This window comes from Pagrus major, chromosome 3 (genome assembly GCF_040436345.1).
Source record: "Pagrus major chromosome 3, Pma_NU_1.0".
In the NCBI taxonomy this organism is placed as follows: domain Eukaryota; kingdom Metazoa; phylum Chordata; class Actinopteri; order Spariformes; family Sparidae; genus Pagrus; species Pagrus major.
In genome coordinates, this window is record NC_133217.1 from 11,807,828 (window position 1) to 11,826,162 (window position 18,335).

The following is an 18,335-nucleotide window of genomic DNA, read 5'->3' on the forward strand; positions in this document are numbered from 1 at the left end:
ATTGACTCAATTTCTTTTATTTCCTTTAAGTCTCACGTTACTGGCATAAACAGTTTTCCTCATATGAGGAAGAAATGCAGAAACAACTCGAAAATGAGTCTCAAAAGCGCAACCCCCCACTGAGAGACAACTACAAGGAGCTCGCAAGCATCTCTGAGGGATGTTCAGTGATCCAAGCCAATCAGAGACCACCTGGAGGTTCCATTACAGTGCACCATGGGATACTCACTCCACCCCGGGATGAGAAACCGTTTATGGGTATGTGGATGTATGTGATTGAGTCAAAGTGTGTGTGTGAGAGAGGCGCGGTGTATGCATGTAACAGTGTGAGAGTGAGTAAAACGGGCGGGGACACTAGCCAATATGTGGGAGATTGTTAAGTTTCTACACTTGGCGTGAAGTTTGCATGTGAGTAAAATGTGAAAAACAATCGCTCCAATGAAACTCAAACTTATCAGCCAATCTCTAAAATCCTCACTCCTGCAAATAAATAGCTCTGAGTAATTTCACTAAGTATATAAACACATAGTATAACACCAAGAACACATTATTTCAAATTAGCAGAGGTATTTTGATAGAAGAGAATGAGTCACTCCTTAAAACACATATGTACAGTGTAAAATAACAGTACTGAGCTTCAATGCATCTGTAATTCAAGGGCTTTTCAAGCAATTGTTTGACATTTTAGGAAATACGCTTTCCTTTTTTGCTTTCTTGCCGAGAGTTTGATAAGATGATCGACAACACACTTGCATCTGTCCACTAAATAAAGCGCTAAAGCTCGTTTCAAATGTTCTGCCTGAAGCCAATTAGGGTTGAAAAATGAAGCCAGTGCAGAAGCTCCAGAAACTGCAGTTATTCGTATGGCCATTGAGGCTGGCTCCAAAGGTGAGTCAATCCACATATTGCCCTATATTGAAATTCCCAACTTAACGGTAGATTAAACATGTTTACAGCCTGGTACAAAGAACAGTTTTGGTATTGCTAATTTCCTTGTACGTGTCAACTGTACAGAGGGAGAATTTGTATACATCTCAATTTAATTACATTAAGGCTTAAAGTTATGCATAATTAAAAGGCAGGGAGCTTTAAATGATAGGCAGCTGCTGGCCTCAACTACACTTCCGCTCCATCTATAAACAATTTTGGGTTGGCAAGGAGTGAAGCACAGTCTGGCACTGCCAAGAAGGTGATGGCCAGAGCCACCACACTGAGCTTCACAATGGTCTTAAGAAAACTTATGGGTGATGTCATGCCTAAAGCTCATCATTTCATCATACAAAAACCAAAATGTAAAACCAAGTTGTAGTTTTACAGGGATTGTGTGCTGGACTACATATTGTACGGGTTGGGTAACTTCTTGGAAACAGTTTGGCACATGACCTACCCCCCATAAAACAACACAAGTTATTGGTATCTTTTAGAGATGCAGGTAGGTGGATTGTGTAACCTGTGCCCAGTCTTCATGCTAAGCTAACCAGCTAAGCTACTGGCTGTAGCTTCTTGTTTGGCAAACAAGCACAAGAGTAGTATTGATCATCTCATCTAAGACTTGGCAAGGAAGAAAATGAATATTTCCCCAAATGTCAAATTATTGCTTTAAAAGGTGCAATACGTGAGAATTGGACACCTTGAATTCATACTCCAAGAGTCCTCACCAAGGTAACTACTAACTGCTGCAAACTGTATTCTGTTCATACACCCATGACTGTGGCTACTGTTAGCTTGTTAGCTCAGTTAGCCGGACCACTAGGGGAGTGTTGGTGTCAACTTTGGACCACTGGGAGTAGGAGGTATTCAGGCCCAGGGCTAGCTGGTTAGCATGCTAACTTCAGTAGATATCTCATCAACACAATATATGGACATCTTTGACATAACCTCAAAACTGTTATTTCTTCACATTCTGTTGCTAGTTAATTTTTGAACGTTTTCAACTAAAATTCTTACATATTGCACCTTTAAAACATCTTTGCATAGAAACATTTGTGCGTAAACATTATTTAAAAGTTGGATTAAAAGTAAATATTCATTAATTTAAAGAACCTCAGTCACGTTTAAACTCGAATGAGATTTGAAGATGTGCAACTTCTGTTTCACAATGTGTTTATCATACACAAAGATTTGTGTTTTACTCAGCATGGCTGAGTAGTGTTTTTCCAAAGTTGAGATGTTAAAGTTTGCTCAGTCTTCCTCTTTAAATTATAAGAAATAAAACTCATCTCTATTGTGTTTGTGAGGCAGCTGCTAGCTGAAGAGTGGGCGGTCCCAGCGGTCTATGACAGATCAGGCACAGGTTGCAGCAGCAGGGATCGGAGGGTCCACTTCTTCAAGCATCTGAACACTCACATTAATGTCCATAATACTCCATATGTCAGTTGCTCTCCATTCACACCACACCTCATACATCCTCCCCTGAAGACTGCAAAAAGGAACGCAAGCCAGGAGTACAACCCTATAGGATTCTGGGAATCGTAGGAGGTTCTACCACCACTTCTCGAAGAGGATTCTGTCTTTTGCGAGGCCCATGTCCATGAGGGTTTTTGAAATTGCTTCAATCATGGGCGGGGGGCCACACAGGAAGCACAAAGTCCTCTGCGGGTCCACATGAGCCCTCAACTCCTCCTCAGTGATTCTCCCGCCTGCAGAGATACAAGGGACGTCAATCAATTAATCAAGACTCAGTGCTGCGACACCTATTCCCTCTGAGTCTCTCATGTGGAACTTTGATGGTGCCTGTTCTACATGATGACAGAGATAAATCAACAAAGACAGACTATGGGAGAGTGTGACAGTAACTAAATCATCCCTGGTAAACAAAGAGAAGTATACGCATGTAGGAGTGCGTGTATGTATGGTTATTACTTACAGCTGACAAACGGCTGGAGGTGCGGGTCCACATCTGTGCTCTGTTGCGTGACGTGCAAGTCACAGGACAACTTGTCAGGGAACTCCTGACACGCCTCGATGATTGAGCTCTGGGAACAGGGGGTAGGTTTTAATACATTTGTGACAGTGATTCTCCTTACATACTGCAACACAGCTGTCACAATATTGCAGATATACACATGGAAACTGTTGTTTCTGAAAAGCGCACACCTTAAAGAGCAGTTCCTGTGTGTTCTTGGCACTGTAGCAGAGGTGGGCAGAGCCGATGTTGTAGTCCCGCCCACCAGAAGCCTGGTTCAGATGCAGCAGATCTGTGGTGTGCAACAGGATGGAGTACAAGGGATTGATCCCCACGCCGCCAGCTACCAGCAGCAGATCCACAGAGGGGTCAGGGGGCGACGGGTCAAAGAAGAAATCCCCACCGACACGCATGGCCACCTGGGAGCCCACTGTACACTGAGGGGGAGGAGGGAGGAGAGAGCTGGTTAACTTAAATACACAGGGCTCCTAACATTTCTCTGTGCACAGCAGCTGAGCTGCACCTTTTGAAAAATGAAAGAAATTACAAGAAAGGTTCAGCTTTAACTGCATCGAAGCGTCAGGAAACAAGGGAAAAAAACATTAATGGATCAGCATGCACACACAACAAACCTCTGCTCTGCTACCAGTGAAAGTAGCTTCACAAGTTGCACAGAGAAAATCTTTTGAAGTCAAAAGGAGCAGTAAATATGCCTCCGTCTGCTTTTGTACACATATGAGCACAAGTATACACAACAATGTTCGCGCTCTTAATCTGCTATCACGGTCCCTACACTATTCCTGCTCACAGAGAGGAGTCGGAGCGCAAAATCAAACAAAATAGATCATCAAACAATCCCAGAGCAGAGCGCTGTAAGTCTCCGAACACTCAAACACATCACACCGCTTTCTGATATTTATTTACATGCAGCACAGTAGCTCAAAGCTATTTATTAAGGCCCGTCATCAAACACAGAAGCTGCAAACAAACATGCAGAGTACAGAAATGGAAGGGAGAGGTAAGCAGGAAGCAAACATTGTTCATATTCAGACAAATACTCGCACACATGCAGGATTAAGTAAAGCTACCTTTTGGAGCACGTTCTTGTGAACATGACACAATAATCTGCAGCAAAGACGTCACATTTTTTATGCAAAACGCAAAGACTGAGCAAACTTAGTTTCAAATCTTTCATCAATGATATTATTGCAGCTTTATTTAGTATTCACACAACTTTTATTTACCCTGCGTAGGCTTGCCGGCCATGTTGTTGACACACAAACACCAGCTTCACTTCTCTCTTCATAACTATCACAACTCTACTTCAGATCTACAACACAGACCATTCATTTTTTATTTTTTTTTATAGTATTATTTTGGCCTTTCATGGCTTTATTCATAGAACAGCTTGGAGAGATGACAGGAAATGAGATAGAGAGAGAGTGGGAATGACGCAGCCTCTGTACATGGGACATGCGCTCTACCAACTGAACCCCTATAATGTAACTTTTTATTCCAGGTAAGTGCCCACACAAAATAAAAGAAAATAACATCTGACTTGCCTTTTTCCCTTTCGCGCTTCACTTATTTTAGAATATCCAGTGGTGTGAGTATGTGGCAGTTTTCATTTCTTACCTTGATAACACCATCTCTCAACACCCTGATCCTTTTTCATCACTCGTTTTCTTTCTACACCTCTCGTCTGGCACCCTCACCTTCACACGATTTCACCATCTCACTCATGCGTACACTAACGATGTAACCTTCCAAATCATAAGATGACCAAGTCTATTTTTATGAGTATGCTTAGACCTCGGGAGAAGTCTATTCAGGCTTTCAATATTATACTTCTTCATGTGAAAGATGATATATCACATCTCACCAGTCTTAAAATCACCAGCTTCAAGTCTGTTTTACAGTAGACTTTAAAACTTTGATGATTACTTAATGTAACCTGAGGTCAATCCTTAACACTACACTGACCAGAGTTTTCCTGTTCAAGCCTCTCGGGTGAAAATAAAAACAGTATTATATACGATGGCTCCACTTACCGCGGTGTGGACCCAGTGCGCCGGGGGGTGTTTGGTGTATTTGACGGCCAGTTCGACAACACCCTCCCTCTGCAGCAAACCCGGTCCGGAGCACATGGAGAAACCTCCCACCTTCTCCACGCCTGGGATGAAGAAATCCACCCTGCAAACACAACACACAGTTAATTCAGCAATTAGTTAATCAGTCAATGAGTTTAATACTTAAGTTTACTCGAACTTTATTCAAATCTAGACTACAACCTGTGAAGTTATGTTTACAGCACTGTGGAGGCTAAAGTTGACACAAGTTATAAGAAATATTAGGGATGCACAATAGGCTGAAACTATTTTTGGCCAATTTCCAATACATGCACATATTTTCCATCTAATTGCAGAGAACACCAAGTCTCTCCTGTTATTAACATATTGTTATGCCTTCTCGTATCATGATGGTCCACTGGCATTTGCAGACATAGGTTTTTAAAAATGCACACAGAAATGTTCATTTCGGGCCAATGCTGATATTTAATTTTGAAGCCTTTATTGGCTGATATAATACTTTATTATATTGTTGTGCATCCCAAGGAAATACATGTACTCCAAGTGGTTGAAAATGTGTTCCTGTTCTTCACTCTAAAATGACAAGACGAAGTCTGATCATGGGTGTGTTGTTTGAACACAATTGCACTGCATGTTGTCGTAAAACACATCTACAATCATTTAATTGATACTATTATTATCATTATTGAGTTTTCACACTAGGTTATTCTGATTGTAAATATAGCTGACTTTTCAGATCTCTAAACAATAGTTAATACAAGAGCAAGAACAGGCTGAACTGAGGGTCAAAGTGTGAATGAATGTGACGTGGTGCCCTCTGACCTCAGCTAAGGTGGCAGCCTGTTCCAGAAACCAAGTAGAACAAAACCAAACCAGATGGAAAGTTGCCTGCTCTGAAGTTTAAACAAAGTGAAGCGTCCCAGTCTTAACACCCCACATGGTCGCATCTGTCCATCACCAAGCACGGCAGACTACCCCCAGAGGAAAACAGCGGTGCTTAACAGTTGGGCTAATGTTCCACCAATACAATGACCCACTGTTACACTAGAGAGAGACACTGACTGCGAAACCCTCAGAGGCATCATAAATATGGATCTGCTGTGAAGACGCACACATATGTTTCACCCACCTCCTCCTCCCCCTCCTCCTCCTCCTCCTCCTCTCCCACCTGGAAACAAACAACTAAACAGTCCTTTTTCTTTCCGAATTTCAGAAACACTGAAACTCAAGGATTTCCATCCATTTACATTCATTATCAGGCGCCGCAGGCCAACTGGCTGCCAGTTTTTATATCTCACTACCGCCCACCTACAGTATGGGCTCCTGTGCATATACTGCATGTGCAGGGTACACTAATTAACATTGGCAACACTGACTGACAGACTGAGAGTCAGAAAAAAAAGCTCTGCCTTCATCGAAGAAGTTTATAACTCGCTGTTATGATTACAAGAGAGTCGCTGGAAGTTAGCTTGAAAGCTCAAACACTTCCCAACATTGCTCACCAGACAGAAACAAACCACTGTGTCTCAAACGCCTTTCACGTCAAAGCTGCCAGTGTACAATCAACCCAGCGCATACAGCGGATTTATACACAAACATCAGAGCAAACTTCAGCTTATAACGTCTCCAAATATTTGTTGTTCTTCCTTATTTGGTAAAAAGCTCTAATTGATTCATAAGCTTTGATTCTTCCTTTAGCTGTTGTGACACATTTCTTCAAAACACATTCCTTCTTCTTATCAACATGAATCTGGAGCTGGTTCACATGATGACTGTGATGTAGGACTGTAAACTCCTGTTCGCTGTAAAAGTTTTGTGAGAAGAGAAAACCACCGGGCTGATGAAATCAAACACAATGCTGCCACCTCGTGGTTACTATGAGCATTGCATGCACTATGAAAGGACTCCAGAGGGATGTTTCACAAAGTAAACTCACTTTTGGCAGGTTTTGCTTATTTCTGTTTCATCAAGAAAGCGTTACTATGGTAACTTCTAAAATAGGTTTAAAAGGCTAATGATGCATTCACGCAATGTTAGCAGAACAGGGAAAGCAAGAAAAAGTTCTACAAGAACCAAGTGAGATTTTATCCATTAGATTTGATTTGTGTTCATGCCAGCTATGGTGGTTTTGAAGCCTTTGTCACAAGTTTGTTGACACTTACATGTGGCAGTGGGGGAGACATTGAAAGCCTCTGAAATTCCCAACAGCTCTGACTCAGAATTACAACTATGTGGGTGACTTGAGTGGAGTTTAATCTGAACAATATGCTGTGAACACGTTACAAGCATGACTTCTTACTAGGGATGGGCGATTTTGATGATTTTCGTGGCCATCCACTGTTCATTTCTCAGGCGAATCATAGAGATTGTGGTATTTAATGTCTTACTTCTGTTTCCAAACTTCATATAACCTGACGAGCAGATCAGCGCTATGTTGTAAATGTAGTGTGATTTTTACAGGAACAACAGGAGTTATAACTGGCAGCATGGTCGATAAGGAGCTTGTGCCAAAAAAGAAACATCTTCATTGCGATATTATGTTTTAACTGTGTCTATTGGTTATTCAATGTCTGGATATAGTACACTATATATAGGGAGTTTCAAAATTAAGAAGAAAAAAAAATGTATTATGATAGGACAATGTTAGAACACCGCCTTTATAGATTATGTAACAGCACTGTTGCTTTTTTGCAGTTATAAATATCAGAAGATTCTGTAGCCAGCCCTTATTCTGAGACAAGTGTTGTGTTATTTTGATGCATTTTGTACCAGTGCTGACTTCAGCTGTGCAGTCATGTTCTTTACATGCTTGAAAAAAAATGCATAGTCATCCAGCAGAAGCACAAACACGATTTTATTCATTTGTGCCAACAGGAGAGGTCACAAATGAGTTTAATAAAACATATCTGAGCCAGAGTACCTTTCTCACTTCTCTTAGTCTCATTAGTGCAATACTTATGAATATGATGGTAAAAAGTGAACGTAAGTATCTACTCACCACTGTCCTGCTTTGAAGCTGAAGTCTGGGTGGACAGCTATTCTCAAACGTTTCACCGTGTCTGACTCATTCATGATGCCGCATACTTGAGCTGGATACAGAGCCTGTGTTAGGCAGCCAGTCAAGCACATAACACACACACACACAAGAGAGTTAGGAGTGGGTTAATAATCTCAGGACTGACTGCCGGCAAAAACTGTTTAAAAAGGTGAAGCAGGTAACAGTTGCAATTACTACAAAACTACAAATAATCAACTTACAGATTGTCTGGAGTTGCTCGCTGTTCTCTCTAGATGGTCCATTTGCCTTTTGGAGGTCATATTTCTTCTACTAAAAAAAGAGGTAGCTTTGGTCGGTTGTCTTGTTTGTCAAATACTCTACAGAAGAGCTACACAGCAGCATTATGTGACAAGAACATTCAAAAACAGCAAGTGGACTTTGCCCCTATGGCCAGCAAGCTACAACAAGCTTAAAGAGCCAGTTCACCAAAAAATACAACTCACAGCAAGCTGTGTGTAGCCATGCAGATAGGTCTGGTTACCTGTGGTTACATTTTAAGATGTTGGTCATGGACACTTACTAATGTTTATTTACATATAACAGAGGCAAATAGTCTTTGGCTTGTGGGGCTCAAAGATTGGAAGGATTACATTTGAAAAACCCCAATCTGTGTAGCAGCCGTCAGTATGGCTATGTAATGTTAAGAGTAAGTGAGAAAATCTGTGTCATGATTTGGGTGAAGTGACCCTTTAAGTTAAGTAGATCAGGCTGGACAACAAACCTCTACAGTGCCTCAGGTGAGAGCAGCCAGGACAGCAGAGCACAATAAACAGAGCCTGTATATTCCAGATGAAGCTCACCTTGTGACGGAGCTGGAGCCCCGCAGCCGGCAGCAGAGCAGACCGGCGGCCGGAGACGGCAGGCTGAAGCTTCGGGCAGCAGAGGACAAGAAACACGGGACGCTCATGGCGACCTGGGCTGATATGAGAAAAGAGAAGGGGACATCTGGTGTTAGCTGCCACAGCTAACAACTGTCATTCAAGCTAAGCATCACATAAGTAAATATTGTCAGTGCATACAGCCACCTGTAGATCAGTAGATTCAGCAGCTGGGCCCCTTAACAATACAGTTTAGCTTAAACGTCACCCCTCTGGGTGGGAGGGCACAGCACACCAAACTCCGCTCACGGAATGCTCTAGTAAACCGTACATTCATGTCAGTTAATTCCCACCTGACTGGACAGAAAAACATGCCTCAAGACCTCAGCATAACTGAGAATGCTCGCTGCCACCCACCGATGTGTATTTTGAAAGACGAGGATGAAAGATACAAAAGGCAGACCGAGCCTAAAAAGTTACATACTGATTAAAAGCGGCGAACAGTATTATTGTGAGTATTTCAAAGGGAGTTTGGTGTGACCTCCTCAGTCATGCTGGTGATGGTTAGCTCACTAGCTAAAGCTGCTAGCAAGTCAATGCCGGTTTATTTGACACAGACACACAATACAACAGCACACCGCGAGCTCCTGGGCTATTTTTCTTACCGAGATAAGATGACGCTCTGTTTTTATCAAATGAAGTTCATATTTTTCGCCAGTATCTTCGGGATAACCTTGGTCATATTATGATTACATGACAGCACTGATGTCTTCTTCTTCTTCTTCTTAGAGGTTTACTGCTGCTAACGTCTTCTTCTGCTACATGAGGCGCTGTGCATTCAGTGTGTCGCAGTAGCGCCCTCTTCTGGATGGCTCCGAGCCTCTGCGATGGAGTATGGAGCAGAATTCCATCACTTTCCTACCACTTGCAATATTCTTTCCAATACAAGTGTGTAGGCAAAGACAGTATTGATCCTTCAGGTGTCAACAGTGTGTGTCCAGAGTTTTTTCTTTTAAAGTTAAAGTCTATCTGAATGTGTTGATGACGTCTCTCATCTAGCAGCTGGTTAGGTCCAGTTGTCCTAATATTTTGGGTCCATACTGTCCTGAAATGGCTTGTTACTCTTGGAGACTGATCCTTATTTTTTTGTTAACTATTATTTAATTTGACAAATATACAACTCACCTTAAGACTGTTTTGCTACTGGTTTTGTTGTTGCCACTGGCAAAAAATATAACCTATTCATTCGTACCAAGCCTGTGATGGCACAACAGATAATCAAGAATGAAATGTGTCTCCATCTGGTGGTCAAATAACACAGTGTGTGCTGTTTTGTGGTGAGAAGCAGCCAGAACGTTTAAGTCAGCAAGTCTGCTGCTTCTTCAGGATGTTCACATTTTTTACTGTAGATATCAGAGCTTGAAGTCGGGCCCTCCTAATGAACGGCATTGGTAGGAGTTTTCTATGTTAATCGCTGTTTTCTCTGAAAAAGTGACACAGTTTTTCATCATTGTTTTAATATTGATACACTACAGTGGTTGGTGTGGAGAAAAGTGCCTGTAGATCAATTCAAGTTTAAACCTCACACTTGCTGTGACTCTGCAACTCAGTCAGCTTGCAGTAAGTGGGTACATGGCTGCATTAAAGGTAAATTAAGCAATTTGCAGTGCAAAAAGCCCCCAGTCACACATAGTGGCTGAAAAGGAGACACCACAATATTCTGCACAGCGTCAGTGTGAGTGTCAAGTTCTAGGATCATTAAACACTTTGTGAGATGCCGCTGTAACTTGTGGTTACATTTTATTGCATCAATAATGTCTTAGAACAAGATATACTGCGTGCCATGTTGTCAATCATGTTTGAAAAATAATATCTAACTTTAAAAGTACATGAAGGGATTGTTGGCAAAATTTGGGTGTTTCAATACAATTCATTTATTATTGTAAGCTCAGAAAGTCCACAAAATGTGTTTTGGTTTTGTTTCTTTACTTCTGGCAATACAAGGAAAGGTCAGCAACAGTAAAATAATACAACAAGAATGAATAATTCAAAGTAAAGCAAGAAGCAGCATGAAGTGGTGTGGGTTAAAGTCATGAGCCTTCAATAGAAGGTCCTTCTAAGTACAGTCTAGTCAACCATGTGTGTGTGTGTGGAGCGCAGCATGTTTATATCTTGTGTTTTTCTTGTCTGTCTGTTTTTAAAACAGCACTTGAGAGAAAGACAATAAAAACAAAAAGTAACCAGTAAGTGTTAGATTCCTTTCTGCATTCCTGAAGTTTCACCTTTAGCGTCTGTGTTGTAAATCAGGTAGAGCTCTGGTGAGTTTCAGCTGCTTTACTAATAGTTTAATAAGTCCCGAAGAAGAAAGGCGGCCGAACAATGCAATCCTCAAATCGAGCACACAATGTAGCATCGAAACTCAGTCCAGAACTCGTGGAAGAGACAACTGTTTTTGTTTAGCGTGTACATTTCCTGCTACTTTGCAACACGTAACCCCCCATTGTGAGCAAGAACATATGCACGTGTTTACCTGTGAGGTAAACAGTGTTTAAAGTGTGTGAGAGAGGGCCAGTAAACCTGGTCTGTGTCATTGGACACAGTAGCCACTCATTTCCTTAGACAGCTTGTTGTTAGCTGACTCTACCAGTCCAACTGGCTGCCTCCCTGCTGTCTTTCCCATGGCTAGCACACCTTGGTTCAACCTGTTGTTCAATGACAAATAGAGATTTTCTGGTTTATCACAACACAATGACTTTCAGGACGCACACGACAGACTCGTGATGCAAGCACATTACAATTATCAGCGCATACAAAAGCACAAGCGTAGACACGTAGTTTGCACGCAGTTTGAACAGTGTGCATCAGAGTCAACATAAGTATTTATACACGACTGAATGAGTCAGTTTGTTGTGTTTATATTGAGTGTCTCAGTGAGCAGCAGCTAAATATAGAATATATAGTCAGTATACAGTGTACAATCTAATGCAATCCAATACAACTATTCTGCCATAGAAATCTGATTTTATGAAGCCAATAATGTTCCTTTTTTTGGCACTGTCAAAGAGGCGTCTATTCATTCATTTATTTATTGATTATATGTTTTAGCACTGAGGTCATATAGTCAGTGGTGGTTTTTTATTTGACTGCATTAGATTCATCATCGATCCAACATAGATGTAAAAAGGAAGTACACTAAAATTGAAACACCTCTCAATATTAAGTAGTCCAGTATAACATTGCCACCTTGAACCATGACTTCAATAATGAACAGATCATTATATTTCCAACAATGTCATCAAAAGTGGCACATTATGAGCTTCGTACAGACAGATGTCACAGCAGGGCTGTTTTATTGGACAGGTGTACCTAAAAAAAAGTGGCCACCGAGTGTTTATTTTATGATCACGCCTTGTTGAGATTTAAAATGTATAAGTGACATTGATTGCACTTTGATAATACACTAATTCAAGTTACGAACAATAGATAAAATGACAGCTTTACATCATGTATCTGTGATAAATATGAAAATGATATGAAAATGTTTTTTACATTTGAAAGCCCTAAAGTGTTATTTATGGAGGACTGAAACTGCCAATATAAAAAATAGATACATTAATAAATTAATATGCCATTAAATGTATTTATTTATTGAGGCTTTTATCTATTTATTTTTGATTTTGGTATTTTTTGCCGTCCATAGTTATTGACTCCAACTGTTCACAGCAGATCATCTGTTTTTAAAAGAAACTGAGAGTAAACTCTCCATCCTTGTGTACACCTGCACCTACGCCTAAAAAGTTGAAAGTATACATTATAGCATTTCTATTACATGTACATTTTCCATTTTATTGGATATTTTTTTACACAAGTTCACTGTAACGTGTCAAAGGCTAATTAATGCAGTTTAATGCAGTTTTCCTATAATATTGAGTCCATGTGAATAAATTAAATAACTTAGTCTGATTAAATTAAATTAATACAGACTTATATATAAACCTTATTTGTTTATTACATATAAAATTAAGAGGAACTTCTACATAAGGATAATGTAGTTCAGTATTTTATTACTCAAGTGTTATTGCTCAACAATTACATGAAAGTAATTCTTTTCAAATTGATTATTCTGTCTTTTGTAATGAATCGTACAACTATTTTTTTCAATTTATATGCATTGACTCAACATGAAAGAAAAAACATTGCATCAAAAGTCACCCTCACAACTGTGTGTGGTTCTTAGAGAGAAGAAAATGCAGCTTGTGACGGAAGAAAGATGGTCCACCGTTTCATACATTGAAACAGATACAGGTGAAGGGTATTGCTGTATCTTATGCAATCCAGAGTCACTGTTTCAGTCTCTCCCTACAACGTCTCTACATTCTCCACATACCTCTCTGTCTCAATGGGCAAATATCCAGATTTCACCCCTGAGGGAATCCTTCAGTCAAAACTGGAATATGTTCAATGACGGATTGTCATCTCAGGGTGGGGTGCCTAATGTTTACAGTGCAGCTCGATATCTATAAAATCTCAGCATGGATGTTTCCCTTATCTGATCTGGTTCAAGTCAAAGATCAACTTTCAGTGAGACTACCTGTACTTAATGGAGAGGAAAGCAGATGTGAGAAGGGAGATATGAGGTGGAGAGGCAGAGCAAAAGTGAGAGGTGATATAATAACATCCTGTGATTGTTTTGATGCTGTTCAGACCAGAAGAAGACGGTGGGTGAGTAAGAAATTAAGACTTGGATTATTGTAATTATCTGGATATTTATCAGGTAAGAACTGTCAAAAAATGCAAAAGATTAACAGGTTCGAGCTTCTTAAATGTAAGAATTTGCTTCTGTAACATTTTAAATAGAGAATACTTGTTTTTTTTTTACTCTTATCTGGACAAAACCAGACTTTCTCCTGAGCTCTAGGTCATTGTGATGGGCAATTTTCACTATTTTCAGATATTTTACAGACTAAATCTATTGATCTATTAATGAAGAAAAGAGACAACAGATTAATTGATAATGAAAATAATCAGTTGCAAACCAAGAATATTAATCTCTCGGTGCATCATCTACAATGTTTATGTATGTGTGCATAAATTTGAATGCATTTGAGTGTCCATTGCATCCATGCTTACCTGTACGTGAGAGCGGGCAGGATAAAGTACAATGAAGGAAGGAGCTGTGTTTGTGGTGCAGTGATGAAATGACTCGTCGGAGTTTCGACTAAGATGGGAGATGGGAGATGGGAGTCCCCCAGGTATGCAGGCCACCTGCTGCTAAGGGAGACAGACACGGTACACATTCCTGTTGCCACAACAACTTTCACTCAAACATTTTGGAGGAGGGAGACGAAAGGCATTCCCTGCTTCCTCCCTCCTCTCTCTGTTTCTGTCTCATCTCAGCCCAGACTGGGTCTTCCCTGTTGGCACCGACACACACAGAAACCATTTCTTTCATTCCAAGGGTGTACGAAAGAAAGAAGCTTTTCTCAGCATAACGTCACATCTAGGAGAAGTGGTTTCCTCTATTAGGAGGATCCAATGACACTGTGAAACTTGGCTTTTACACAATAGGTGGTTTGAGAATAACAGAATGTCCCATGTGATGCATTTTAACTTCACACATGTGTTAACATGCAGTGTGTCCTTATGTTTCAATTTAACACTCAATAATTACAATTTAAGGATGTATTGGACTGTAGCATGTTCTCAGTTTGAAGGAGGTCTGTCGTACTGGGATTTTACATATTTAATGTGTTTTGTTTTGTATCATGTATTTATATTGAGGCTGTGGACAAATTTCATTAAAGGCAATAAAGCTTGATGTTGCACTGCACAACTTTGTATTCTATTTTATCCCATAAGTTTAATTAGATGCAAATGCACCACCCAGTCACATAAATACAGATTCAAACTCACACTGTGAAATTGCCTGCTGGCTACCACTTTCTAATAAAGTGCCCTTTATCAACAGTTTATATTTTTAACTAATATATCAGTAATAAGTCATTAAAAGGAACAGCTTGCACATTGCCATGTTGTGTGTGATGACAAAAACAAAACAAAAACAAAAAACAAACAAACAGCAAAAGTGCCCTTTTGGATGCCCCTATGGTAGATAAAACATGATAAAGTGCCCTCTAAGGTGCCCTTCCAGTGCCCTTAATGCGTGATGGTGCCCCAACACATATAGCTGGTGCCCTTTATATTTTGTCCGCCCCTGCCCCTCAAACATCCTGAGTCCGCCACTGCTCCAGAATGACACATGTTTTGTCTCTCTGTCCAATGGACCATTGTGGCATAACTTGTGGTTGAAGGACACGTCAGAGCCTTTACTGAGGTGAAAGAAGCAATACAACAGTTTAAAACTGCTCCATTACAAAGGAAAATCGTGCTTTGCAAATTTAATTCAAAGGCCATTTCCTCAGCAAAATTTACTAAAATATCAAAATGAAAAGAGTTAATTTTGCAGAGAGTGTATAAGTAAATATTGTATTATTGGATTGTTAATGTTGATGCATTAATTTGAAATTTCCTTTCTATTTCTCATAGCTGGTCCAGGTGGAGCTAATTCAAGACCGTATCCATAGTCAACTTTGGCAATCTATAAAGTTTTGTTATGATTAGATTACAATGGCTAATAACTACTTTTGGAAGGTGATGTGTGGTCGTTTGTTTATCTTTTGTTATTTTATTTAATTGTTTTTAGCACATCTGAATATTAGGGGTGATGTGCCCCCCTACTGTATAATAAAATCACTGCCCTGAGATGATTATAGGTATGTTATGTAACCTTGACAATTCACCATGTTTAGTAACCTCTTTATGGAGTAAAAAGTACAAGATTAAAGTGACGGTGTTGTAAATTTACTTTACTTTCCACATACTTGATAGAATACTGTAATCACCATTCCTTAAGAACTTATCAGTATATGACTATAGCCTACTATATGATGGCTTACTAGGGAGTAAGTCATCCATGAGCCTTTACTACCGTGACAACTGCTAGCTTTTGTAAGTTTCGAAAAGGATTTTAAAAAAGTAAGTAAAAAGGTATGCAGAAGAAGAAGCAGCTGCTTTTGCCTAATTAAGAGATCATAATCACAACTTGGAATTGATTGCATTGGAGCATGTGTTGAGACAAAGGCTCATCTGGGACATGGCATGGTGAAATGGTGGAGTCAGACAGACTATACAAGCTACATGAAACTATAAAGAAACTGACACCAGAGTTGGACTTGAAAGTACAGAAGCAGAAGCATCCGGAAGTACCCCAGCATGTGAAACTGGCGCCAGGCCAAACTGCTTCCCCTCACTTAATGTGAACTTAAAGCAGCAACAATTGCACGTCTGGTGCATTGACGTCCTTTCAGGAGACTCCTGACTTCTTCCTGTCTCACACATTCCTCTGATAACTTAAGAGCAGGGTCACAGGGCTCAACCTGTTCTGGCCGGTGACTATTAATAAATACCATTAACTTCTCACAACACCATTCCTCTGCGTGGCATCACAATTAAAAGTCATTGTGGCCAAAAGTACCGGGCCGCCCAGAACTGGCTTGGGTTGGGTTCAGCTCTTACAAAAGGCTCTTTTTTTTAATCTGTCACTGAAGAGGCACAAGCTCCCATGGGCTATGTTGCCACGCAACTACAAGCCCCACCCATTGTTGCAGTGGATTCACCTGAGCGTGGCTCACGTGACCGACCCCGGGGAGTTCATCCAATCAGGAGTGAGGACAGGTGCTTCGAGGTGAGAGTTTCGGAGGCGGAAACCTGCTGGTTCAGTAGTCGACAGTCGCTTCTTAGAAATGTGTCGATTCATCTGCAGTTTCCTCAAGTGCAGAGGACGAGTAGAGACATTTGAGGAGAGGAGGAGAGGGGCAACTTTGCTTTTTGCTGGAGGTGGGAGATATGAGCAGGCAGGACACCTGGCTCGTGCGTAAAATGGATACTGCTGCAAGGCATTGACGGATTGCTGTCACGGTTATGCACCACCACTGAAGAAGAAGAAGAAGAAGACACTGACACTGTCCTGTGGATCTTTATCTCACTTAAAAGTGTGATTCTGTTTTTCTTTTTATATAGTTTCAAGTGTCCACGGCACCTGTTGTTGCGCAGGTGAGTGTTCATAAGAGTTTTGCTTTTTTTTTTTTTTCGCGCATCGTTCACCTGTGAATCACGGCTTGGGTTTGCTTCTCTGTTCTCACGACTCATTAAACCAGTTTTTCAGAAAAGCTAATCATGGTCATACTGGTTATTCTTAGGATTAGTTGGTAAGAAGCTGTCTCACCGGTGAAACAAACCAAAATTGTTACCAGAGAGAATCTAATTCAAAACACATTCAGATTTAGAGAGGGCAAATCATTATATCCAAACAGAAAATAGGATTTGTGAGGGTTATGAGCGTGACCATGTATGCAACAAAACAAGTGTTGTTTTTATAGGGATGAAGATGAGAGTCATGGTGTGAAACAGAAATGCTTTATAAAACAATGACAGTCATTTATATAGGAGTGATTTGATGTTTTAGGGCATTAAAGTGGCATCACAGATAAAAATGACATCACTTATAAAATGATACTGATGCACAGGAGAGCATCTGAAATGCAGCTGAATTACTGACAGCATCTTTTCCCTCCCTCCAGCCAAAGATGACAACAGAGAGGACCCCATGGTGGAAGTCATTCCTCCAAAAGAAGAAGAGTGGAGGCCCCAAGGACTCCTCAAACCCTCCCTTTGGCCCAGACTTTGACCCTTTCGCCCTGAAGCAAAAGGATTACGCCGCAGAAGCCTCCAAGAGCGCCGGCGACCAGTCCTCACAGTCCCAGCAAGAGTCCAGCAAGAGCATCAGTGACGACACCTACGATGACTCCCACCTAGACTCGGTTTTCAACGAGCAGACGTGTCGCAGGAACATGAAGGTGTCGCGCTCGGGTCGGTGGAAGGAGAAGCGGAGGGTGCGCTCGAGCCTTCCCATCGAGGAGAAAGAGACAGATAATGGGGCGATGGGGAAAGAGGAGAGACGGTGACCATGAGGAGGAGGAGACGGTGATCAGAGACTGCTTTGCAAAGATGCTTGAAGGAAAGGAGAATGAGTTGAGTTCATGAAGATGCTTCATTCACTTGATTCATACCAAGAGGTGATGATGAAGATGAGAAGGAACATTCAACTTTTAGCCCAGTACTGCAGGAGTTAGGTTATCATGTGGTACATGAAATAATGGAAATTTAGACTTTTTTATGAAAGGTCACAATGATAAATGACTTGAAATTACTTTATATTTGTTCTTCATGATGGTTTTTGAACCATTCTGCCAACAAAATCCCATAATCAACCCAAACAGAAGACTTACAGTACTAATGCAGTAAACGATTAAGAGCCTAACATGTAATTAATGTCCCACAGTGTCTGTGATTCAGTCACAGTCAGTGATGTCAATGTACAACTCCTTGAATTACCTATGGCCTTT

General features: G+C 40.7%; 1 protein-coding gene and 1 long non-coding RNA gene across 3 annotated transcripts; one reads left to right on the plus strand and one right to left on the minus strand.

The window, feature by feature from the left end:
* Position 1: 1 nt before the first annotated feature.
* Positions 2 to 8,960, minus strand: oxnad1 (oxidoreductase NAD-binding domain containing 1). 2 transcript variants are annotated; one of them, XM_073463009.1, is made up of 7 exons: positions 8,854 to 8,960; positions 8,254 to 8,320; positions 7,994 to 8,097; positions 4,957 to 5,098; positions 3,097 to 3,342; positions 2,867 to 2,975; positions 2 to 2,639 (listed from the first exon to the last, which is right to left on the minus strand). In XM_073463009.1, exons 1-7 carry the CDS (start codon positions 8,958 to 8,960, stop codon positions 2,482 to 2,484), a joined length of 933 nt encoding a protein of 310 aa, XP_073319110.1. In that variant the 3' UTR covers positions 2 to 2,481. The 2 variants fall into 2 exon arrangements, with proteins under 2 accessions (XP_073319110.1, XP_073319109.1); XM_073463008.1 differs by having other exon boundaries at positions 8,254 to 8,323.
* Positions 8,961 to 8,965: 5 nt separating this feature from the next.
* Positions 8,966 to 11,118, plus strand: LOC140993537 (uncharacterized). The gene is made up of 2 exons (XR_012178671.1): positions 8,966 to 9,051; positions 9,661 to 11,118. It is a non-coding gene; the product is annotated as an uncharacterized lncRNA (long non-coding RNA).
* Positions 11,119 to 18,335: the final 7,217 nt, after the last annotated feature.